Source organism: Lutra lutra, chromosome 2 (assembly GCF_902655055.1).
Source record: "Lutra lutra chromosome 2, mLutLut1.2, whole genome shotgun sequence".
Taxonomy (NCBI): domain Eukaryota; kingdom Metazoa; phylum Chordata; class Mammalia; order Carnivora; family Mustelidae; genus Lutra; species Lutra lutra.
In genome coordinates this window covers 135,916,218-135,942,011 of record NC_062279.1, presented here as the reverse complement: position 1 = coordinate 135,942,011, position 25,794 = coordinate 135,916,218, and the positions used below count along the sequence as shown (strand labels likewise).

The following is a 25,794-nucleotide window of genomic DNA, read 5'->3' as shown; positions in this document are numbered from 1 at the left end:
TTCTCTATGCCAGAAGAGCAAATGAGATCAAGTTAAATGAGAAGAAAGTTCATTTTAAGATAAAATTATATTCAAAAGCATTGAAACAAGAGAATTTGGTTAGGCATTGGAAATTGCAAAAGAGAGATCAAAGAAATGATCATTTAGCCATGATTCTTTAGATACTCAGGTGGAAAAATGAGGGAGACCATTGCTTAAGCTTGATTCTAATTCTATAATATTTTGGTTCTATTTTTATATTGTGAGTATATGGGAGCCCATGTGGGGAATCATGTACTACCGTACAGGTCTATGTTACCAGAGAGAGGTGTCGTATGCTAGGAAGATAAAGGAAATCCTTACTTAAAATTTAAGGCCAAATAGAATCCTCAGCCAAAGTTTGGAAATATTTCAAATAAGATGTGTCAAAGCCTGGCTTTCAAACATTTAGTATTCGAGGAAAGGGTAGGTTAAGGAGGAGAAGGAAATAGCAATGCCAGTACAGGGAAAGATTTAGGCTGGAAAGCAACTGGCACTACCAAGCACAGTGAGATTCACATTGGTGTTGTGGAAAGAGCTGTGTACCTGGAGTCAAGTGACTAAGGTTCTACTTCCAGTTCTGGAGATACATAATTTTGTGACCAAGCTATGTTCTTTATCCTCTCTGGGCCTCTGACTTCTCAGCTGTGGAAATGGAACAGTAGAGTATCAAATCCTGAGTTTCCTTCCAACTCTATTATGTTCTATGCTTCTTGTAGATGACTTGCAATTACCTACCTTGACATGAAGATATCATTTGGGAATATGGCCAATGAAGAGAAACTCAGACAAGAGACCTGTCTCAGGAAGAAAAACACACACACATTTGCAGCCAATTTCTAGATATCATGATGATTGGGAGATTAAGTAGGACTAAAACTTTCTAAGTTATTTCAGGAAATGATAAGAAGTTTGAATGGACAAATGGTGGGGGAGGGGAGGGAGAACAAAGCCAGAGGGATACTCTACCACATGAGAGCTTAATTTTTAGATCTGAAGATCAAAGATTAGAACCAAGCTGTGGAATCTAATTTAGTGGGATCACATGAAGTACAAAATCTTGTGATATGTAGAGTGTACCAAGAAGGACATCGGTAGGTGCTAATATACTTGTTAATGTATAGTAACATGTGTGATGGTGAATCCAGGATTCTGCTTGCCATTTTTATCCTATGTGCCTGTAGAAGGTATAAAATGGTCTATAACCTTCTGTGGTACATGCACAATGTTGTTCATACTAGTCTTTTTCTATGCATTTCATATTTTCTCAAGAAAAATTAAACAGATATTGTGAGGGAATTGCCTATGCAGAGAGGTATCATCTCTGATAGGTCTAATACTTTAAACATTAGACATTTCTAATAGTATGGTTAGATTTAATTAATTAATTTATAATAATAAATATTTTATGTTGCCTACCTAAGGAGAGAAAGAAAGGGTAAGGAAGAAAGAGAGATTTGTAATAACTTGTAAAAATGTTTATTAATTCCTATAGTCATCTGTTAAATGGACACTCTAATGTTTATGTTACAGAATTTTTGTGAGAATTAGAAATTATATACTGATGTCTCTGACAATAATTTGCTCATAGTAGACAAGTTGACATAGTAGACATAGTAGACATAGTTTGCTCAGGACAGACCGTTTACTTTTATTTTTTTTTATTAAATGTGTCATTAGCTCATTTGTAATCCAAGAGGGATTATCAGATCAGGGTTTGGTGAAACTGTTTCTTTTTTTTCTGCACTGCTTAAACGTTGGATTTGAAATTCATTATGACAAGGGAAAAGACACCCTTGTTTGAAACACCTTGCCAAGGGAAGCAGAAAAATTATCTCAGTCTCAGAAGTAGGCATTTTTAATCTCTTATATTGAAGGTTCCTTTTCCAAAACATATAGAACTTGTTGATTTTCAAAGAGATGAGCTCATAGCTTTTAATAGTCAGATGGTTTTCCCAGCTAATTGTTTACTACTGTGTCATTTTCTCATTTGTCCCTTTTCTCATTCTCTCTCTTATTTTTTTAAGATTTATTTCTTTTAGGGAGAGAGAGAGAGTGCAAGCAGGAGGATGGGCAGAAAGAGAGGGAGACAACTAGACTCCATGCTGAGTGGGGAGCCAGACAGGGGGCTCAATCCCATGACCCAGAGATCATGACCTGAGCAGAAACCAAGAGTCAGCTGTTTAATCGACTGAGCCATCAAGGCACTCCCCCCACCTTTCTATCTCTTTTAAAGTTAGATATGTGGAACAGATAGGGAGAGCTATCTGTGACAAAAGCTTAATATCAATCAATACTAATGCATTTAGTTGAGAATGCAGTGATAAAACATCATGGCTACTGTTTTATATGGTAAGATATTGTATGGAAAAGGGTTTATGAAATTAACTCTATGGCATAACACTCAAATATTTCATAATATGTAGAACTAAAGTTTATAATATATAGTCATAAAACATAACACAAGAGATTAAAAACTATAATATTTGACTTTGTAAGTAGAGTTATTTGTAGAGCCTGGTTGGTTGGCTGTCACAGAGCTTTTTATAGACATTTCATGTCCCATCTCCTCCAAAGTGTCTCTCCTGTTGGCCTTCCATGATGTCATTTTTTTTTTTTCCTTTCTTCCCAACATTCTATTGTCATGGTCATTCTCTTAGGGATAGATAGCAAAGGATGTGATAATGTCTCTAAATTTCTAAATTGTTTCAGTGTTCATGTTACCTGTGTGGACAAATAGTTCTCCACACATTCACCTTCCACCAGTCACACAATGGTATGGTTGGCCTAGTTTATTAGACTAACTACCTGTTATAATTAAAAACACAATGGACTTGACCTTGAGAAAATATATCACAAAGCCTGAGATTTTTGAGTTGGGAGAGAAGTAGCCATCAAATTTTCTATCCCTTTCATTGTAAAGATAAAGAATCGAAACCAGAGAGAGGGATTAATTTGTCTATGTTTATGTTTGTTTATATTTAAAATACTGATCCCTTTCTCGTCCTCTTTTCAAACACTTAGTGTTGTTGAATACAAATCTAAGAGTGATGGATATGGCAAGATTTTAGCCTCGAAATTAGCTGAGGGAAGAATGTAATCATTAGGAGTGAACTGAATGTTATTTGAGAATGAAACAAAACTGCTTTTAAAAATGTATAAAAGCATTAACATTTGCCTGCATTCGACTTTCTAAAGCTGTTTTTCAAACACATAATGAAAGGGGTCCTAGGCTAGCTGAATTAAATAATGTATTCCAGGTTGTTTATTGAAGGTCATTTGGTTACATGATTAAAAGAGAAACTTTATGATGAGGAAATGCTGAAATTCTAGTATATTGTAAGGAAATAGTTGCTTTTTATTTTCTCTAAGATTTTTACTGACATGCTGATTCTCAAAATAGTTCTGATATTTCTTTGGGGGGGCAATATTTAATTTTCCTATATTGATATTATCAAACAATCAAGATCTCACTTGCATATTCTGGCCTGAGGCAAGCAAAAGAGAAATTGGTATAGAAGACACAATTAATTTTGTTTTGAGCCAGAAAACGACAAAAGAAATGAGTAAGATAGATCATAAGAGAAGTTTATGCTTCTAAACTACTGATTTGTAGTTGCTCAGGTTCTGGTGGAGGAAAGGTTAAATGTGTTTTAAATGTACGTAAGTATTTCACTATTTGATCCTCTTCTTGCCTGGTCTCTGGCCAAGGAGAGGTGATCAGTGGCAAATGCTCGGAGAAGACAACTGCAAATTGAACTCCGCGATGTCCCTCTCTGGTAACACGGAGCCCTTTGTCTTTTTGTGGAGCCACAACCTGAACTCTGAACTGCAGTGAGGGAGACAGTGTCAGCCTGGGCATGGAGGTGTTTTCCAACTGTCAAGTTTCTGATGCAAGTCTGACGAGGCAGAACCACAGGTTCCTGTTCTCCAAAAGACAGGGCTGCTTCTGCTCCTGTAGTTACCATTTCGAAGGCATCTCCCTGCAGACTTCCCTTCATCTCTTGAGCCTGGCCTCCCCCGCTCCACAGCTCAGATCCGGGGGCTCCCGGGAGCGCAAGACAGCCTGACGATCTCCTTCTCCTATTTCTCCTAACAGACACCTCTTGTTGGAGCCATTTTTAAATGGCTAGGGTGCAAATTTCCACCTAGCAGTTATGGTCAAATGATCTATTTAATCAAGTTATAGAAATGAAAACTTCTGTGTTTTCTATACCTTTATGATTTTCATACTATTTTCATAAACAGTATGGGGTCTTTCTCCCTTTTATTTTAATAATAGTTGATAATCAGATTTTAAAATACCAAAAACTATGTAGAAGAAAATGAAAATCACCTGTTATCTCATAATCACATCACATAGAAGTCCTTCTTCTATCCTGATGTTTTGCTTTCTCCCCTCTGTATGTAATGTGCTTTGCACGTATGTATTGCATTATATTACTTGAGATAAATGTACATATGCACTTTTCTTCATCATTCTGGCATTACATTATGAGTTTACTTGTTTATGTATTATCTGTTTCCCCTGCGAGGGCCGGGCCTCCATCTGTGTCATTCATTGCTCTATGCCCAACTGCTTAAAGGCACCGGGAAGTCCGTCCTGCCATCCTGATTTGTTCGATCTCAAGCTCAGCTCTAATGCTTTTGATTCATCTGGATCTATGCTGCTTTTTTCACTTAACATTTCATTAGATTTTTGTAGATCTTGTGAATTTTAGCAAACACCGTTATAATGGTGGGTAGGTGTACCAGCATTTACTCATCTATCTGTTAGTCGTGGAAAATGTTTCCAATTTCTTTTAGTGTAATAATGCTGTGTTATACATTTAATAGATAAATCTTTGTACATATTAAATTATTTTCTTAGGAAAATTGCTGGATCAAAATTACTACGTCAAATGCAATAAACTTTTAGAAAGTATCCCTTTGTATTACCAAGATGCTTTCCAAAGCATGTACATTGGTTTCCTCACTCAATAGTAATAGTTAAGAATACTTAATCAGCATTGAGTGTCATTATTTACAAAAATCTTTGTTAATTGAAAAGTAAAGGTCATACCTCCTTGTTTTAAAAGGCATTTTTAAAAATCACATATGAAGATCACATATGAAGCTTAATATTTCCCCCATGTTTAGTAGCTGGGTGTGGTTGACATTTTGGGGCATGAATATTTGTGATTCAAAAGAATTCTTTGTATAGTACGGGTACTAATTATTATATTGGTTGCCAAATTCTGTCACAGTTTTTCATGCAACTAAGTTTTCGTAATGATTCAGTTCATAGAACTTTGAATTTATATATCATAATTTAATTAGTTAACTAAGTTTACTATATTTAAATATAAGTTTTTAAACTATTTCTGTGTATTGGTTTTCTGTTATAAATCTTTTTGCAACATCACTCATATTTTTTGTCTGTTTGTTTGTTCCTGATTTCTTTTTGACATTAAGCTTTTTCACTTATCTGGAATGGATTTCTTTTAGCGTGATATAATGTAGGCTTTTGATTTCTCCTGCAATTTTTCAATATCTCTGCATTTATTGAACAGTCTTATTATCCCTTAGTTTATTATATTTATTTACTTAGCTTATAATGCTAACTCATAAATTACGACAATTGTCGTATATTGTTTTTATGTTATATACTAAGTTGTATTTCAAGGTAATTTATTCTACTTGACTTATCTTTCTATTGATATGTCAGCGAATTACTATATAATTTTTATTGAAAGTTGTAATACTCTTTCTTTCTTTTTTTTTTTTTTGTAATACTCTTTCTTATCTGGACAGAAAGATAGCCTTGCTTACTACTTTTTCTCTCTGAATAAATCAATATTTAGTATAACATATTTGTACAAAAGCAGTTTCTACTCTTGGCTTTTCATGAATAGGAAGAAAACCTGTATAATGCTTTGAAATTTAAGACTCAGTTTTTCAAATTATCTTGGTAGTATTATCTTATAGTATAATCTGCCCTGTATATAAAGATATATTCTACATGTATGGCTAAATCCTTTATAGTCCAAACATTTCTTTTCCTGTATCCTACAGATAATTATTAACTTGTTTTCTTCTCTTTCTTCTTCCACATTTTGAAAATACTAATTAAAGTAACCTACAAGTTACCTGTCAGAGATATTAGTCTCACTCTTTTCCCCTTTTCACCTTTCTTTTTTAATCCCTGAACTCTACTAATGGAGCTCCTTTTATAATGATTTTTTATTTCCCAGAATATTTTTTTAACAAAACAGCAAATGTCAAAATATTAGTGGAAATAGCAATGGAAACATGCAAAAAAATTTCCTCATGATCTTTATAATTGTTGAAACTGCCCTGTAAGGGATTAAACATAAATGAAGTTAATTATTTTATATATGTATTTATGTATTATGTATATTATATTGTATTATATTTGAACCAGTTGAATTTATATTCCTGAGAAAAAATCCTTTACCACATAGGTTATAAATATGGTAATAAACACAGTTCCTAAGAAAACATACATTAGAAAGAATAAGATACATTTTTTTTGACATCTTTCTTATCTTTGAACCAAGTATCTGTTGAAAAATATTGGAGTCACATTTTAGACATCTTTTAGCAGTTTACTCCTTTTTTTTTCTTTTAACAGAACAAGAATGGCAATGATGGAATATTTTATTACTAGCCTCTGTTTTCTTATGGTGGTTCCCATTCACTTGGTATATTCTAAATTTATGCATCAAATTCAACACAAAAGCACAATTGCGTTGCTCTCTGAAGTCTAACAGCCAACCAGGAAGCTCAGTGTTTTGACCAGGACTGTGAATTGGCTGCCGTAGTATATTTAGAAACGAGTCTTCCTTGAGCCCCTTTGCCTTCCTCATTGACATCAGCTCAGTCTGTCCATTTCCATTGGCCGCTTTGTTTTGATTGCGAGGCCTGATCCCTCCCATGGTTCCAACACCCTGTTTGTTTGTTCTGCTGACACCCCACTGATGGCTGCCAGCTGATTGTGCCATGTTGTGTTTGTGTTTTATGGGGAAATGTTCATGTGTGGCTGCTGTGTTTGATATTAAATCTGAGATGAACTTCAGGAGGTTTCATGCTTTTTATTAAAAATGATTTTGGCTAGGGGCTGTGTTATCCTGTTCGTAAATCAGGTGTTCTCCAAGATTTAATAATTTAGAATTCTCATGAGGTTTTGGTGGAATAAACATTTCATTTTTCTCTGTTAAAGCTGCCTCTTAACTTTTTAAATTTCCTTTTTCCTCTTCACTTCCATTTATTTATTACATTTATTTCCATTCACTTCCATTCATTTCACTTCATTCCATTCATTTCATTCACTTCCATTTATTTTTTTAAAGTCTTCTTTGGAAGGTTTGTGCAGTTCTATCTCATGGCTGTGAAAATAGTGTAAAAGAAAGTCAAAATGATAGCTTCGTTTGGTTGAAGTAATTTAAATTTGGTAACTTTTTAAGTCCTCCCATCCCTATTGTAAACAAGTTTCTATTTTAAAAATTTCTTAAATCCTATGTTGTATCTTCCAAAATAGTTCTCTTTTCTCCCTATTTTAATGAACCACATGTCCTAGAAATAAAAGATTGATTAGAAAAAAAAAAAAGAAGAAGAAGAAGAAGCCAAGGAAGCTGGGAACTCTTTCCATATGTGGTTACAAGCTAAATGAAAAGCAGAGGTATCTTTGAGGGTAATAAGGAGTCCCGTAAATTCCTCTCAAAAATGTTTGCACTATAGATTTAAAGGAAACACTTTGAGGGCACTTTACAATACTCAGTGAATGGCCTTAAATTCCTTGTAAAATTAGGAGAGTATGAATAGATGGAGATTACAAGTGATAATAGTACTACAAATGTCCTCCTAAAATTCAGATGATTTGTAAAAATGTGTTTACAATAAAGTTTTCATAAAAGCTGAGGGATAAAATATAGTGACTTGCAAAGACATTTCATGAGAGTCTGTGATAAAATGGTCTTATAAGGTGGCCTTCCAGAGTTCTGACCTGATCTACAGATATCATTTTAGAATCTGGAAGAATGGACAAACCTTTTCCTTTAAGTGGTCTTTAGTAATGATCAATATTTTCAGCCAGGATGACACTTTGAAGTTGCAATGATAGAAGGTGCTTTGATGTGCTGGTATTCCTGGCTGAGGATAGAATCATAATCTCCAGAGCCCAGGAAAAGAGATTGTAAAGTCAGCAGCATCCTATTCCTGCCTCCAAACAACAGAACAAGGCAATGGCAGGCATTTCTTTAGAATGCTCTGGTACATGAGCAAGTGCTCCATTGAGTTTTTAAAATATTCTGTTGAACAATCTTTACGGATTAGCTTTATTTGCTAAAGTGTTTGAATAATAAACTTTCAGGTAAAATAGACTTTAGACTCTATTCACTCAATACCCTTTAAAAAAAAAATAAAGATTTACTTACTTATTCGAGAGAGACAGAGTGCACACATGTGCAAGTTTGTGTGTTCATGAGTCAAGGGAGGGCAGAGGGAGAGAATCTCAAATAGACTCCCTGCTGAGCATGGAGCCTGACTTGGAGCTCAGTCTCAGGGCCCATGAGATCATGACCTGAACCAAAACCAAGAGTCTGAGGCTCAAATGACCGAGCCACCCAGGTGCCCCAATTCAATACTCTTTTTAGCTGATATGGAAGTTTAAACCTAGAGAGATCCAGGTATCTCCTTGAGTCCCTGCAAGTGATCAGAATGTGATTAGACCTAGCCTTCGGATTGGGGTCCAGAACATTTTTCAAAACTCTATGAGCTGAAGGCAAAATCAAAGGCAAAAGTACAGAGAAAAGATGTTGTGAAAAGGTAATTTACAACTGGGATTATATATATATATATATATATATATATATATATATATATAGAGAGAGAGAGAGAGAGAGAGAGACAGGTATATATATTGGTTGTAGGATTTGGGGAAATGGGGCTGAAAATATAAAGGAAAGGGGGGATTATAAGGTGGGCAAATGTTAGGACTGCTTCTATTTTCCTAGTCCCTCAGCCACTACACAATATAGTTGATTTAAGAAAACTATTCCTAGAGAGAGGTTTGCCTAAGAATCCTTGTAGTCTAAAAAAGGACTTTAGTAAATATGAACTACAACACAAAAACTTATTGTTCAGAGGGTTTAACTTCTGAGCCGAAAGATAAAAGATTACAAAATTTCCATTTCTGCTGCAAGTAGGAATCTCGGTGAACTGACAACCTGCAGAGAGGAGAGGGACGGCTTGCAGGAAATTCTGCCATTCTCTGGGCCTTTGTGACCTTTTCGGGGAGCTGTGAACTGTTCCAATCAGGAGTCTTCATCATCACTTTCTTGACAATGACCTCTCTCAACTGGCAGGGTACTTGGCCCATCAACTCTATGTCTTCTCATTGTTGCCTTTCTCTACTGCTTCATCAGCCTGCTGTGTCATGTTCTCATGTGGATTTACCACTGACTGAAGCCGGGCCATAGTTCTTGGCTCATCTATCAACCTTGTACCCTTCCTACTAAGAATGACCCTATGAGTAAGGAGTTTAAATAGGAACTTGTTACAGTAACAGACATTATTTTCAACTTTATAAGATCAAATATATACATACATACCTGTATAATCATTCATATATAGCTACTTTATGGAAATAATCCATATATTTTCAAAAGTGTACTTTAGGAAGCCAGTATTGGGTCCAAAAAAGAATCTGAAGACATAATTCAACTTGTAGAATATAGAACAGTGATCTTAAAACTATTCGAAATCCTCAGTTGTGTGGCAGAATATCAACGCATAAAACAAATAAGAGGGGATGGGATGTGGTTGGAGTGAGTGAGAACAGGGTGGTCTGTAATCTTTCCAGGTGTCCCGTTTCTGTTCTGATTCCCAGAGCACCCAACTGGAAAGTCACTTATCTATATGACCACCTGATACCTATGTGAAATTATTACTAAGGATTAGATTGGTCATTGTTGGTCGGAAATGTCGAAGGCAATTTTTGGTGGTAGGAGCAGTAGTTTATTCGTCATGGCTGAATGTCTCCATGTTTATCTGTTCCATTTCTTATCACGTGGCTGATCAGAAATGCGCCTGGACCTGATTTATGCATGGAGAGTAGGAGAAATGTTGTCTGTTCCTTCCAAGATAGTGCTTCTGGCCTGAGGGAATTTTGATTCTAATTCTCATTTGCTATGCCAAAGTGGGTATATTTATTTATGTGGCCTTTTCCTGGCATAAAAGTATATTTATTTAACATTGCATTGTGTTATTGTATGTCCTTGGTCAAAACAAGAAGCAGTTGTGCTTTGATCTTTGTTGGATTGGTGGCAATTGTTATAAGTGCAGGAGATTTTATATTTTAAAGTGGCAAACAAGGCAATCTATCTTTGCTCTGTTTCTGGGAAGTTTGAATAATGACTAATTTTTACTATTCTCAGATATGAATGTTTTCATTTGGCTTTTGTAATTTGGGACATTGTTTGAAGAATTTTATATCAGATACTGATCCCTTATAAAACAATGTAATATAGGAGACAATTTAATGAGGACCCATTTTAACTCTTATACAAAAGAATTAATTAAAATCTTGATATAATGAGGACTTCCATTCTTTTATTAGTTAGGATAATGCCAACTTCAACAGTAGACACACTGCAAGTTTTTAATGGCTTTAAACAATCAAAAATTTAATTTTATATCATGTAACAGTCCAATGTTGGTGTCTCTGGCTAACTGATGGGCCTTCATCCACATGTTAGTTCTGTGACCTAGATTCCTCTCATTGTGTGGCTTTGCCTCTCTATAGATCCTTTGCGATTAGCGGTCAGTTAGGCAAAGTGGGTGACGAGGTGGCCCACTTCTTATGCAGCTGGACCTTTAACTGCCACATCAATTGACATCAAGGTTAAGGCACCGTCTCACCTAAATACAAGAGCATCTGGCAAATGTGGCCTATGTGGGTAGCTCTTCTCAAGAACAGTTTGAACTGTGGAGGTACACAATGGTGTGGTAGGTAGTTAATGTTTCAGCCATACATCTGAATTTCAGGGACTCTGTTACAAAAAATGGTTCATTTAGATGTTGAGTTATTGTAGTGTACATCAGTTCAAATCCTGAGGAAAATAATGAAATTTTAAAAGGCATATTGTAAAAACAGTTTTACCAACATAAGAATTGAATGAACATTGGTGTGAAATGTAATTTCTTGTTATTAAAAGAGTTTATCTTTTCAGTTATTTAATTGCTAACATTGTATTGGAAACCAATCATGTTTCTATACGTTCAAACTTGCCTTCTAATATCTTTATCGTTACCCATGGTAAACATGAATAATTGTAATGTATCTGAAAGACATACTCGAAATCTCTGGAAAATGAGAAAAAGTGTTACATGTTACTTTTTTTGAATGAAATTCAAGCAAATGAAAATTCACTCTCAAGCTTAATTTTATTTAGTGATGAATTTAAATAGGATAAAAATTTAAGTGTTTTTAGGGATTGAATGGTTATACTAATGCTTCTAATTGCTTCTCACCCTATGTTTCTGAATTGTAAGTTTCCATTTTAGTTCTTTGTTCTTGGTGTGGCTGTACCTACTTCCCTCCTTACATTTTCCCACAAGCCTCCTTCAGCCCTGCAGTCTTTTAATCTGTGTCTGTTCATTTCTTACATCTCTCTACAGGTCTCTCTGTCTTCTCTTTCTGTTTATGGACTTCTTCATCTGTGGACAATGGAGAATGGTGAGATTTAGATTAGACATCAGTGGTATTGAAATTTAAAATGTTTCAATGAAAACATCCATAGCCTTGCTGTGATCCTGTAAGGAGCAGAGGGCAGGTGTTTAATGCCTGAAATCAGTGGGATGACTGTGTACCTTTATGTGACAATCTGCTTGTCATATCTCTGCATTCATCCTTGGCCCAGAAATTGTTCTTAAGTTAGATGTTTCCTCTGCTACATTTTTTTTCTCTTTCAGTGACAACCCACACATTTCCCTCAACTACTTGTTATGTCTCCTTAAGTGCATTTCTTTTATGTTACTAACAGCCCAATTCCCACTCACCATGGATAACTAGAGATATAGTGACAACATTAAATGACAATGAGGCAAAATCACTGAAAACACACAAAGGAATTTGTGATTCCAGCCATCTGTAATCTAATTGTTTCAATTCTGGAAAGCTATCAAAAACACTTATTTGTAATTCAATCCCTGCTAGAAATGTCAGAAATCACATAGCCGGGGACGCCTGGGTGGCTCAGTTGGTTAAGCATCTGCCCTCTGCTCAGGTCATGATGGAATCCTGCATCGGGATCCCTGTTTAGAGGGGAGACTGCTTCTCCCTCCCCCACTTTCTCTGCTTGTGTTCCCTTTCTCGCTGAGTCTCTGTCAAATAAATAAATAAAACCTAAAAAGAAGAAAAAAGAAAAAAGAAAGAAATCACATGGCCAGATAGGATGATTCTGTGCCCAGAGCTCTCTAGGGGATTTGGTATGAGCAAGAGTCAGGGAAAGTATACAAAAATGTATGGGGGAAAAATCATGTGAATGAAAAATATGGATTGATTTTCTTTAAGATACACTATTACTTATCTTTTTGTCTATAACTCATGACTGAAGTTTGAGGAGTGAGATAAAATTAATACCAGTGTAGAAACAGAGTGATTCAGCAAAAATTAATTAATTGATTGTTGGATACAAAAGAGAAATAAAAGAGGTGCTTGAGTCATTTCTGTGTCAGAGCTATAGAAAAGCTTTCAAGGTCTTTATAGTGTAATTATAAAGAAAATGTGAAACAAGTATGATTCTAAAAAACTTGGAATCAAGAGGTACTTAATATAATTTTAAAATACTTTGTGTTGAGATGAATCACACTTACATTTCAATTTTATATGAATAAATAGTGCCTAGTTTATTAATAGAAATGAAAAATATTTTGAAAGTTGTCTTACTTTTCTTTTTGCCTCTCACATATTAAGTTTACCATTTTCTTACACTTCTGAATCCCTCCTTCCCCTGATCCTTTCTCCTGAATGTCACATACATGTGTTAAAATATTAATGATTTTTAAATAGAAAGTGTGAAGCATCAGTCACTTCCCTCAGAAGATTCTTGAACGTAAAAGAACAGGCTTTAACAGAACTGACTGTCCTCACACCCAGTCCCCCGTCTCAAAGACAACTTTAGATGCCCCAGGATGAGTGAGTTCTGTGGTCCCCATTGTATGTATGCAACACTGGGGAGTGTGTGGAACTTATTTTCGTTCACACCAATCTTAGAAAATTTTGATTAAGTTATAAAACAATGTTAGGAATATTCTAAATTCAAGTGATGACTAGATGACTCATATGGTTTGAAAATCAGAAATCCCTGAAACCTTCAGATGTCCTCAAATCTCTTCTGGAGAATCAAGCTAGCTTGTGACGCATTCTGTGTTTGCAGCAAGGAGTCTTTCTAGCCAATATAAAGCATTGGAGACAATGGTCATTTCTGATGCTCTACTGTATAGTTGCAAAACATATTAAGAAATGAATCCCATGCTGCATTACTTGTAAGTTTATTTGCAATGGCTATTCCATGCATGGAGAAATACACTTGGCATAAAATGTGTCACATTTTTACATTCAGCCATCAGGTATTTATATTACTTATACAAAATAAAACAGGTTTGTCAGCTCATGAGAATCCTAGGGACCTTGTCCACAAGAGTTAAAGCAGGCACAAAGCAGCCATGATATCATGGCGGGATATACAGTGAATGTGGAACTTAGAGTGGAAAGAACAGGCTCACCTTTCAGCCCTCCCACTTAACTGTTTTTATGACCTTGGCCACATAATTTAACTTTCGGAGTCTTGGTTCCCTTATTTGAAAATGGGGTGAACAGCTTCAGCAACCTCTTGTTTCATTCAGTTGATGTGAATTTTGTTTGTTATTCATTCATACTCTCTCTCATTCCACAAAGGATTTGGAATGGCATGTGTATATTTGAAGATAAAGTGTATTTGTCAGTGCTTTGTAGATTATACAAATATAAGCTACCAGCCATTACTTTTGGGACCATTTGGATTCCTGGGAAGGTCTATTCCTTAGAATGAAATGCTTTTAAGCAGATGTTGCAGAGACCTCCATTTAATAATTTCAAAGAAAACAAATATCCACGTGTGACATAGACGGGTTATGGGTACCAATTTAAAGTAAGCCCACAGGAAAAGAGGACTATCCAAGACCTTTTGATTGAAACTAAGTGCAGCTAATAATGTGATTGGATTCCCACATACTTAATGGCCTTTAATTGAAAAGACTTTGCATAACGACTAGAGGTTTTAAGGATTAAGTAACTCCTTTTAATACATATGTATTTTGTTAATATAACAAATGTGCACAAACATTCAAAAAAGAGTGGAACTCATAGGTATGGGTCATTTTTATTCTGCTTAAAGACAGTGCTTTTGTTGCACTTAGAATTGGAGGATACCTCACAATAACACAGAGGCTTTGAAATATCAGTGGTCTACTAGTCCCTTTAATTCATTTTATTATCCTGTGCCATTTGCCTTAATCTTTAGTTACTAACCATGCTTATCTGCCCTCTGCATCTAAAGCCTCCAGAAAGATCGCTCTGGCATGGCCTAATAGCTTTTATCAGCTCATCCAGTGGCTCTTAAGCTTTGATGCTTGAAACCCAGGAGTTAACCACATGGTGCCAAGCCCTTCTGAACACGTCAACTGCTTTCCTTGGTAATTGATTGCTGTTTATGCCAAGGCAGCCACAAACTCTTCTCCTCCTTCCCTTTGTCGGAGTGAAATGGGACCTGGGGACAGAAGATAGTGGCTCTTTTGCCACACCCCTTCCAATTCTCATGGCTTAATTTACTTAGAGAGGAATTCCTGGGCATGTTATAAATTGCAACAAGGTTGGACCCTTTCTCAATTTTGTCTTGTATTTTAAGCTCCTTTGATTTTTTCCCTCTGGTATCTGCATAGTATATCTGGCTGATGATGAAATTGTTAATAACCTGTACATTTCAGCTTCTCTGACAAACATACCTGCTCTTCCTCCTTTCCTGCAAAAACTGTCCAGGGAAATTTACTAAGTTAGCTTCTGTTGTCTTTTAAATCTAAACAAAACAAAACAAAACCCTTTTCTAAAAATTGAAACTTTTGAAAACATTCACTTGACATTACAGTTCGTGTCATGCAGAAAAATGATAAAAATCATGAAATAACTCTTTTTCCTCCTTTCTGGTAAATAAAACTGCATTTTCAGTGACTACATGAGAAATAGTCTTGCTAGGAGATTTGCAGTAAGCATACTCAACAGTTATGATTTCTCTGAAAATTAAGAGTGGAGAGATTGAGGATCCACACGCATGAGAGGGAGAGAAAGAGAGAGAGAGTACGCTTTCATGGTTAAACTGCTGTGACTTCTGCGAGGATCGATCGGCTGACTTCCGGGTTCCCGTTTGCCAGTTGTATATCCTTAAACAGCTATTTAGACTCTCGAAGACTTCATGTCCTCACATATTAAGATGGCAATGATGCTCCTAACTCACAGCATTTTCCAAAGATTAAATGAGGCAAATATGGAAAGTACGTAATAAAATATCCGGCACATAACGGCCACCGAGTAAACGGCAGCAGCTATTTGCTATAGTTTTTGTCATTGACAAACGGAGAAAAAAAAAAGTTGGATTTTTTTTTTAGGATTCCTTCTGCTAAAATCAATTTAGAAAACTTCCCTCAGATGTACCATAATCTTGAAGCAGGAGGCGGGGAGGTTTCCTTGGAAGAGCTGAGCGGAGGCTAGAGTTTGCTGGGAGGGCCACAGCCCCTGTTTCAGACTGACTTGTCCCTGCTAATTTGCAGCACCGGACGATGTGACAGGACTACCTGTCCCGGACAGGTTAGTTGCTTCACTGCACTTAACAATGTCACCTCAGTTTTTATTAACAGAAACTTTACACTTCTTAATCCCGAATCCTTGCAAGGAATAGAGACTCTCTCTCTCCTCCTCTCCCTCTCTGCTGCTCTCCTCCAGAGAAGGAGTTTAACACACCATTTGGGATGTTATAAAAACAGAAAAGATTCAAGTTTAAAATAATACTGTGAGTGGTTGAAAAACTGCACATATACCTTCATGTTTGCCTTCTTAGCCCTTTGCATTTACATCTCGTCTTTCTCTCAGAGAAACAGAATTCATCTTTAATATGTCTTACGCCACTCACTCCTTTGTGTTTAATTGGCCCAGTGATTTCCTCTCCTTAAATTTAGCATTTATCAATCACAACTAGCAATGCATGTTATGGTGTTAACAGAAAATTCCACAGGACCCTCTTCACACTGGGGAAGGGGAACATCTGCTACTTTTGTATTAGGATGCCAGGATTTAGAGGTCGATGTGTTTCCCCATCAAGGCTTAAGACTTCGGGGATCAGGGGAAGTGTCAGGCTCCAAGCAGCATAATGAATGGCAGTTGCTGACTGGCTAGATTTGCCCGTTCTCAATGGGGGATAGTGCTGTTCAGCATAATGAGCTGGGACTTTGTGTCCTAAACATACCCAGCTTGGGGAGTGAGGCAGGCTGTGCCTCTTCCCACCCCCCTCCCAGTTCTGAACTGTATTTTCATCTTGGAAGAAATGATATTGAGGTCTTCATTAGTGGCACCCAGCAGGGTTAAGGCTCCATGAGGGCTGATAAGCTGTATGGCTAAAAAATCCATCAGCCTTTGTGCAGGGAGCTGAAGGTTTAAGTTGCTTGAACTGGAAAGAGTCTGAAGAGGTGATTATGTTAAGCAAGTAATGTGTATCGGTAACATGGAATCAAATTATTAGGGTCAGTAACTCCTGGCTTTCTCGGTGCATTAAATGAAGACATAACTTTGCATTTGTGCCCGGTACTTGTGGCTGCCACAGAGTGTCAGCACGGTCCGGTCATATGTACTTCACAGCATGTCACCTCTAATTTCATGGGATTATCTGCACTGTTGCTTTAATAGATACTCATGATGTTGAGCTTCCTTTGAACTCACAGCAGGGCAGTGCAAAGTCATTATTGCGAGTCCTTCTGTGCTTTTTGTGTTACATATAAAATTATCATTACTATCATTTGGAATGATAGATACATCTTGCTCTCATACATTCAGAAATGTACAACTTACTTGCTGATAAGGAAGTTACTGAAGGGGAAAAGCTGAATGTGACTTTCCTGGGGTCTAGGATTAGAAAGGTGTCAAGGCAGTAAATTAGTATTCGAAAGGTATATGGGCCCATGGTTCTCAAAGTTTGGGTCCCTGGCCAGCAGCAGCTCAATTGCAGAGGAACTTGTTAGAAATGCAAATCCCGGGGCGCCTTGGTGGCTCAGTGGGTTAGGCTGCTGCCTTCGGCTCAGGTCATGATCTCAGAGTCCTGGGATCGAGCCCCACATCGGGCTCTCTGCTCAGCGGGGAGCCTGCTTCCTCCTCTCTCTCTGCCTGCCTCTCTGCCTGCTTGTGATCTCTCTGTCAAATAAATAAATAAAATCTTAAAAAAAAAAAAAAAAGAAATGCAAATCCCACTGAGTCAGAAACTCTGAGATGGGATCAGCAAACTGTGTTTCAACAAGCCCTCTAGGTGATGCATGATCAAGTGTGAGAAACACTATAGCATTTATGGAGCACAAGAATGGGACGGACCCATGTGTTCTGGGGGTAGAGCAGCAGACAAGACAAATGAAGTATCTGGTCCCATGACCTTATTAAATTACAAAGGACTCTGTAGTACTTCACCCTGATAAAATATGCATACCTAACAGAGCCTGTAATTATCATGATACTATTTTATTCTTTATTTGAATTAGCCTGTTATCGGATCATCTTTGCTGTCAGAGAATAACTAACAAAAGAGGACTAATAAACAATTCCTTTGTGCATTTCAGAAACATCCCCCTTGCCATATGTATATCCATGGTCATCGTCACCATTGGCTATGTGCTAACAAATGTGGCCTACTTTACGACCATTAGTGCTGAGGAGCTGTTGCTTTCAAATGCAGTGGCGGTGGTAAGTCCAAGTTGGAAAAATGCCCGTTTGAATTTAGGCTAATGAGTTGATGCAATTTCATAGTAGTTCCCTCCAGCAGCAAGTGTTTTGAAATTCAGTAATCTTTTCTTGACCTGAATGATCATGAGCATTTAAAACATTAGGGCACACCTTGGCATACTCCATTTGACTGATATAGCCCAAATCCTATATGATTTCTCTGCATTGTTCATTTCATGTAAAACGTTTCCCCATATTCATGCTTGAAAACACATTTTTATTATGTGTGCATGTTGAATGGAAGATAGTGTTCTTCCAACATGACTTTCAGGATAGGTGGGCAGTTGGGCAGTTCCTGACTTTAAATGAAGGTATTTTTTGGTATGTAAATTGTAATTTATTCTGTACCCTTTCCTGTTTGTAAACTTTTCAAATGCTAACTTAAAGTCTTTTTTTCCCAAAGTACCACTTAAGGGTTTCCAAGGGATGACTATGTATATTTGTTTGTTCTAGTATATTTTTTGAATACCAGTAATGGGATATTATTAATTTTTGGAATTATTGAGTTATTCAAAGTTAAACAGATGTCATTGCTATAGCACTTATCAGAATGTTAAGGATACTAATGTGCAATTTAGCTCTGTAAGAAGTGGATACTCATAATTTTACAGCATTTTCCAAAATTTATTTGACTTCAGGACTGTCTTTGCTTTCAAAGTTCATGTTATTGGATTGTTATTCTGTGACACATTTTTTTTTTTTTTTGTATAAAAACTTAGCTGGTAAGGGGGCATTTATTCATAACCTCATAACAATGAAGGGTGAAAAAATAACTTCCCATCACTAGATGTCATTTCTTTTTAAAATAGTCACTATTACCTCATATTGGCAATACCCATGGGGAACAAATTATCTCATTTCATGTGAACCTATGTACGTGTCCACTGTATTAAAAAAAGAATTTGCCACTCCTATAATTCCTATCAGAAACCCAGTGTCCAGAGCTTGCTGATGTTAGGTCAGTCATCTCAGCTTAGTAGATAAAGGGCAGCATTTACTCTGTGAGCGTAATGTGGTTCATTAATTACACAGCACCAGCCTCATCAAGGACAACTCAAAGAATCCCATGTAGTTTGTGTGTGTGTGTATGTTTTTTTTTTTTTAAATACATCCTTTATGGAAATTTGCAGTGTTGCCTTGGCCGTGGCATAAAAGGAAATTCCAGAAGTTTTGTTGTTTATCTTTTGTATTTTCTGTGGCTTGATTTTCCCAGACTTGTATTTGTATTCTAGCCTTTTTATAGGAAGCCACAGAAGGAACTGGCAAGTACCTGAGAGGGAGGAGGGGACTCAATAAACAGACATTCAGCTACTGTGATTATTTGGAGCAAAAGATTTTCAGAACTGCTCGTGTATGCAGTATAAATGATTGAGTCATCAGTCATGTCTCACTGGTATTTCTGTGTCATAACAGGAGGGCTGGTGTAAGAAACAAGTATCTGTGATACTTCTCAGTGGACATTTGTATTTCACTATCAAAATGTGGCTTTCCAGGCTACAGAGAAGGCATTTTGCAGAAGGATTTCTGTTTCTAATAGGTGAACCTCTGAACTAAGCTTTTTCTACTTACCAGAATCAGAGAATGTGGATACCACAGTTGATAAAGATTCAATAAATGGATCGTTGCTTTTTGAACGTGGAGAGAAGGTGCTTGTTTAGACCTTTGCCCATAGTTTTGCAAGAAGCAATGCCATGGTACTTGCTTTTGATTATTGTCTAAGAAGTTAGTCTGACCCTAACCAAAAAGAAGAATTATAAAACATACACGTATCAGCAGGCTAAAAGAAAGTCATAGAGCGAGTTTGGCCTAAATTGCTTCATTTTATTCCACTTTCTGGCAGAGCATTAATTTGCTTCGTTCTGTCTTTCACTAGACCTTTTCTGAGCGGCTACTGGGAAATTTCTCATTAGCAGTTCCGATCTTTGTTGCCCTTTCCTGCTTTGGCTCCATGAATGGTGGTGTGTTTGCTGTCTCCAGGTGAGTGAGTTCAAGCATTTCCAGAAATGCATTTCTGTTTTTGAGATTGGATGTGATAAGGGTAGGTTTAAAAAGAAAAGAAATAGTGCCTCCAAACCTGTTGTTTTTAAAGAGACATGTAAGATCGAAGTCTTGGTCCAAGTAGCAACAGCACGTCCCGTTCTGCCCATTAGAGGGCACTGCTTGTCTACTCATAGCCCATGCTGAAGCCAGGCATGGAGCTTTTCTTTTTCTTTTTTCTTTCCTTTTTTTTTTTTTTTTTTTTTTTTTTTTTAACAGTATGTCTACAGAGTCTAACAACAGCATTTTATTTCTGGTGATAAAATCTTTCGTTTCTCTAAAGGTGACAAGAAAAAAAGTAGAGTAAGAGACACCAGAAATCACCACCCCATCATCCATATACCTTTTGTTTTGATGACAAATTCCCTTTTATTTTAACATAAGATTAAGATCCAATCAGAAAAATGTAAATGGTGTGTGTACATGGGCATGTCTGTGTTTGTACGTGTGTGTGTATGTGTGCATGTGTTTGTATATTGGGCTGGATTGGATTGATAGCGCACATACAATCCTGGGAATCCAGAGCTATTTATATGTAGCGAGAGCCATGCTGAGTCGGATGTTGCTATTGTTTCTCCTCAAAGAATAAGAGAATACGTTGGCAGATTTTATACAATTTGAAGTCCGATTTCTCTTGATGATTCTCTGCCTTACCTGAACAGTGAAACGGAAGTAATCACCTCAGAAATACCAAACCTTTTGGTATCAAATTAGATGCAAGTTTTCTCATAGATTTCTGGATTTTTCCCTTTGAAATGATCAATTATACAGTCAATTCCACCCACATTTTTCTCCCATCAGGTTATTCTATGTTGCGTCTCGAGAGGGTCACCTTCCAGAAATCCTCTCCATGATTCATGTCCGCAAGCACACTCCTCTGCCAGCTGTTATTGTTTTGGTAATGCATATTAAAAAGTATACCTAGATATAAGCTTGAATAACAGGTTAGCAAGGAGGATTTCAAAGCAGATGTTAGATAGTGCTTTACTTTCTCATTCATTGATGAACTGGCTCTGTGTGTACCTTGGTGGAGTTTGGGTCGCAGGATATTTTCCATCGCTTCCCTTTATTCAGTATTTCCGATGCATATTTGATGCTATGGGGTAATAACCACACCACTTCTTTTTTGCCTTTGTCGAAATTTGCGAGGTCTAAGGGAAGTGATTACCTAGGCTCCTGTCAGTGACCCAGAGCCGCTCAGGAAACGATATAGAGCAACAAGTCCCAATTCTGTGTACTGAAAGTGGAGCTAAAAGCCACAGTACAGGAGCTAAAAGCCTAGATGTACAATACAGTATCATAGGCCCCTTATAAGGAAATGCATGCAAAATTAACAGAAAAAATTGCTTGAAGTCCTAGACAGTGCAGGAATTCCATGATTAAAAGTGAGGTATTTGAGACCAACTCTTAAAGGGAAGAAATAAAAGCACCCAAACTGAAATTTGTAGAATTGTGAAAGATTGTAGAGTTTTAGATTTCTTAAAGCAAAGTCTTTGTGAAGCATGGGATGCAAAAAAAAAAAAAAACTGCGTAGGGTATAAAAATCTGATCTAATACCCATTGGCAATGTTATATTCATTTTCACCTACTATTTTTGTAACATTTTTGTCAAATGGACTTTGCTGTCAGGAACCCCATAGACTACATTGGACATTTTGTTTCATGCATTTAATCTCTTTCAGAATGTTTCCTTGAAATCTCTTTGTAAAGTCTGCGGACTCTCTGCATGGAATCTGGAAGTTAACGTCACTTGTGGGAACAGAATGTATTATTTGGTGGAGAGAGCTTTCATTTTAAGCCTCTCCCATCAGTTGTGCTGTCCTTGGCATGTGCAGCTGCAGAAACTTGCTATGCTGATCTCTGAGCTCCATTCTTTTCTGCGGTCTTGAGGGTCACACATGGCCAGCACACGGGGAGAGTAAATGTGGAGGAAGGAAAGGTCACTATTTTGCATTCAGGGGATGACAGAGTCACCTCAAAGTGGCTGTGTTTCATGCCTGTGCGTAGCCAAGGCCTTGTCAGTAACCATTTACAGAGGGCTCGGCGAATTTTCTAATTGGGTACACTTTTGATTCTTTGTATTAGCTATTTGCTAATCATCTCAATCTCTGGGCCTTTAAATTTAAGTCATGGAATATCCTGTGTTTCACTCTCTGAAAACATGTTCTCTTCTCTCAAATGAAAAAACAACTAAGAACTAAACATCCATGTGACATTCCATCTGATTAAGTGGTAATGATGATGACCTTCTCATGCCGTCACTGGTGCGTAATGGGGTATAAGAGCAGAATATAGATAGGAAGTTAGTTGAATATAGGTTTTAATCACTGCGGTAGTTTATCAGTATAAATATCATATGAAAAAGATGATCATAATGTGTAGTGATTTGATTGTTTTATCAGCTGTGCTCTCTTTTAACTCACCCAGCCTGGTCTCTCTCCCTCTTGCTTCCCCCTAGCACCCTTTGACGATGATAATGCTCTTCTCTGGGGACCTCTACAGTCTTCTGAATTTCCTCAGTTTTGCCAGGTGGCTTTTTATTGGGCTGGCGGTTGCTGGGCTGATTTATCTTCGATACAAACGCCCAGATATGCATCGTCCTTTCAAGGTAACCTCAGTAATCTTGATGGGTTTACATAAATCTTTCTTCTAATACCTAGTCCTCCCTTTGTCATAACTTGATGATGAGGAGCTTGGGCGGGGGGCAGCATCCTCTGGAAAAAAATGTTTAACTCTTGCAGGTAATGCCTTCATGTTGAATTTATTTGAGCTTGGAAAAATAATTCATCCTGGTGTTTATGTGACGGACTCAACTCTGTATGTCACATCTCTGAAAAGGGGTAGATACACAGGGTATTTGTTATGTTGCTTTTTCTTGGATGTGTCTAACGACCTGATGTGTTCAAAGTGTGGGATACTTGTATCTTTATGCTGAGTAATTGTGGGTAGCCATGCTGAGAAAGAGGGAGGCAGACCCGTGTGGAATTGTCACTAACTGAAACTCTAAAAAGGACGCTGCTTTACAAAATGGGCGTTTTAAGTATTCTTAAATGTTATGACTTGGGACATTGCTCTTTTTTTACATTATATATTCTAGAAGGAATATATAAAGGAATAAAAGTGTAACTACGTAGGAAAGTGAAGGTGTATGAATGTACCACTTAATAGAATACCCTTTACTCTAACTAAGCATTTCCTTTTGGGAGAGCTGGTGAATATATTTCTCATCTCCTTTAGCCATGAACGTTCATTGATTGATTTGACCTCACTGTTTATTTGCTTTTAAGAAATAACACAGATAATGTTGTCAGTCATGTTGTCAGAATTTGTTTCTGATTACATCCGTTGTCTAATGTGAGCAACATCTTTATTAGCGGTTGAATAGGAGTTGGTCTGTTTTATTCCTGTCAGTTCTTATTGTGAATCTCTAACAGAAAATCAATATGCACTGTAAGGCTTTAACATGTAACAAGCAGCCCGTGCTCTTGACTCTACATTAAAGCAGATTCTAATCATAATTATCAAAGAGCCAACCTGTTAAAATCAAAAACATAAATCATAATTGTACTTCTCTGGTCAAACCTTTTAAACAAAACATCTCTAATGAAACACATTTGTTTATCCTCGGGTTTTATTCTATTTAAAGATTTAAAAAAAAATTTAAGGGAGTATGTTTGCTACATTCTCTGTGCCTATCAAAAGCTGTTGCTGTTAAGGTAAGCTGGGATGGTGCCTGTTACCTGCTCACGTGACCAGTGGGATCATCTGATCCTTTGACTGATGTCCTTCTCTTGAATCCATCTTCTGTCTCTGGAACTGTTTGAAGTGATTTTTTTTCCCCCTATGCTGTGTTCCAGGTGCCGCTGTTCATCCCAGCTTTGTTTTCCTTCACGTGTCTCTTCATGGTTGCCCTTTCTCTGTATTCGGACCCATTTAGTACAGGAATTGGCTTCATCATTACTCTGACTGGGGTTCCTGCATACTATCTCTTTATTATATGGGACAAGAAACCCAAGTGGTTTAGAAGAATGTCAGGTAAGACTTTTATACAGTTTCAGGACCTCTTGAGAGACCATGTTGTAGAAAACCCATATGTGTGTACATCCCCTCCCCTCCTTAAAGTTTAAAAATATAAGTAAGGCAATTGCTAGTTCAAATACATTATTGCATTTTAATTAGAACTAGGAGATGGAAAGTGGGAAAGATGTTTAGGGTACAGCCACTCAATCCTTTCAGGATATTTAGTTTGAGCTGCTCTGATCACGTCTGAAGAGAACAGCTTTTTTAGATAGAATTTTATCAGCAGTTCTATAAATGACCTAATTGCTTTCCTAAATCCCTTACTAACCTATTTATTTTTTGTTTTGGGTTGAACTCAGTTTATTGATTCTATATCATAACATGCTATTTGCTGAGCGATTATGAAGCTTGGTAGGGAGTGAGACAGAGACCCACAGGGATCCTAAATATTAGGGTTATGACACAACCCTATTTAATAGGCATGTGAATCACAGAAAAGTCATAAGAACAGCAAGAACAATGAAGAGAAGAATAACAATTCACAATTTATTGTGTGGTTTCTGTGTGTTAGCACAGAATATGACCTTATTTCTTCATTATAATAACCTTCTGAGGTAGCAAAAGTTCTCATCCCCTTTTTAGAGATTTTTGAGTTATACCATGGAAGAATTCATGTGAGTTGTTCCAAGTCATGCGGATACTAAGTAGACCAGCTAGAATTCAAACTCAGGTAGTATTTTATTTTGTAAAAATCATGCTGGGTACAGTGAGGATGGATTAGAGAGGATCAAGACTCAGGATTGGTAGTAATCACAGTGACCCTACACAAGGATGAAGAAGGGTCTGAACATGGACGATGTTGGCAGGGTCCAAGAGAAAGTGAAAGCTGTTAAAGAAGAAAAACCCAAAGGGCTTGGTGACCAGGTAAGTTGGGGAAAGAGGAAATACAGGATATGAGTAGGTAGAAAGGGTGCCTAGGAGCAGTCTCTGTGGAAAGCCTACCTCTCTGTCAGGGGCTGTGCTGAGTGAGGCCTTTCACTCACATCAGCTCATCCCATCTTCCACAGTTCCCTGTGTGAGATACTGTTTGTTCTTTCTATACCTGGTGGGAAACCAGGACTCAGAAAGATATAGAATTTATTTTTAAGTGTACAGATTTTAAACCATTGAGCTAGGATTTGAGCCCACATCTGCTGGACTTCAAAGTCCATGCTCTTTCTAAAGTGGGTGCCTGGGGGACAAGAAAGAAGTAAAAAAAAAAAAGTAGCCAGAAGAACATCTATGTTCTTGCTGGTCAGTTTGGTGAGTTTAGTGAGTTTAGAAAACAACTATTGTTCTTATCTTTCATTTTAATTTACTTCTTTAACCATAATTAATTTTTAAAAGCCCAGTATGAAGTTCAGGGAGATTTCTGATATTTCTGGTAAAACTGCTAATAAATAATGTCAGTGTTAATAAAACTAAAAAACAAAAAAACCCTGAAATATGTATATATATATCTCTTGACCCTCCAGTGTGTTACCCAAACTCATTTAGAAGTCAGCCATTTAAAATAGACTTTTGCTACTACTCTTCATTAGCTTTTAATTGGTATTTGGTATCTTTAGACCTTATGCTACTATTTATATCTGAATTTTGTTTTCTAG

General features: G+C 37.0%; 1 protein-coding gene across 1 annotated transcript in view; it reads left to right on the top strand.

Annotated features, from left to right (window-relative positions):
- Window positions 1-25,794, top strand: part of SLC7A11 (solute carrier family 7 member 11) — an 80,419-nt gene that overhangs the window by 37,531 nt on the left and 17,094 nt on the right. Inside the window, exons 7-11 of the mRNA XM_047718450.1 lie at window positions 17,929-18,052; window positions 19,965-20,068; window positions 20,930-21,026; window positions 22,587-22,736; window positions 23,986-24,163. Coding sequence (XP_047574406.1) covers window positions 17,929-18,052; window positions 19,965-20,068; window positions 20,930-21,026; window positions 22,587-22,736; window positions 23,986-24,163 — 653 coding nt within the window. The remainder of the gene's footprint in view (window positions 1-17,928; window positions 18,053-19,964; window positions 20,069-20,929; window positions 21,027-22,586; window positions 22,737-23,985; window positions 24,164-25,794) is intronic.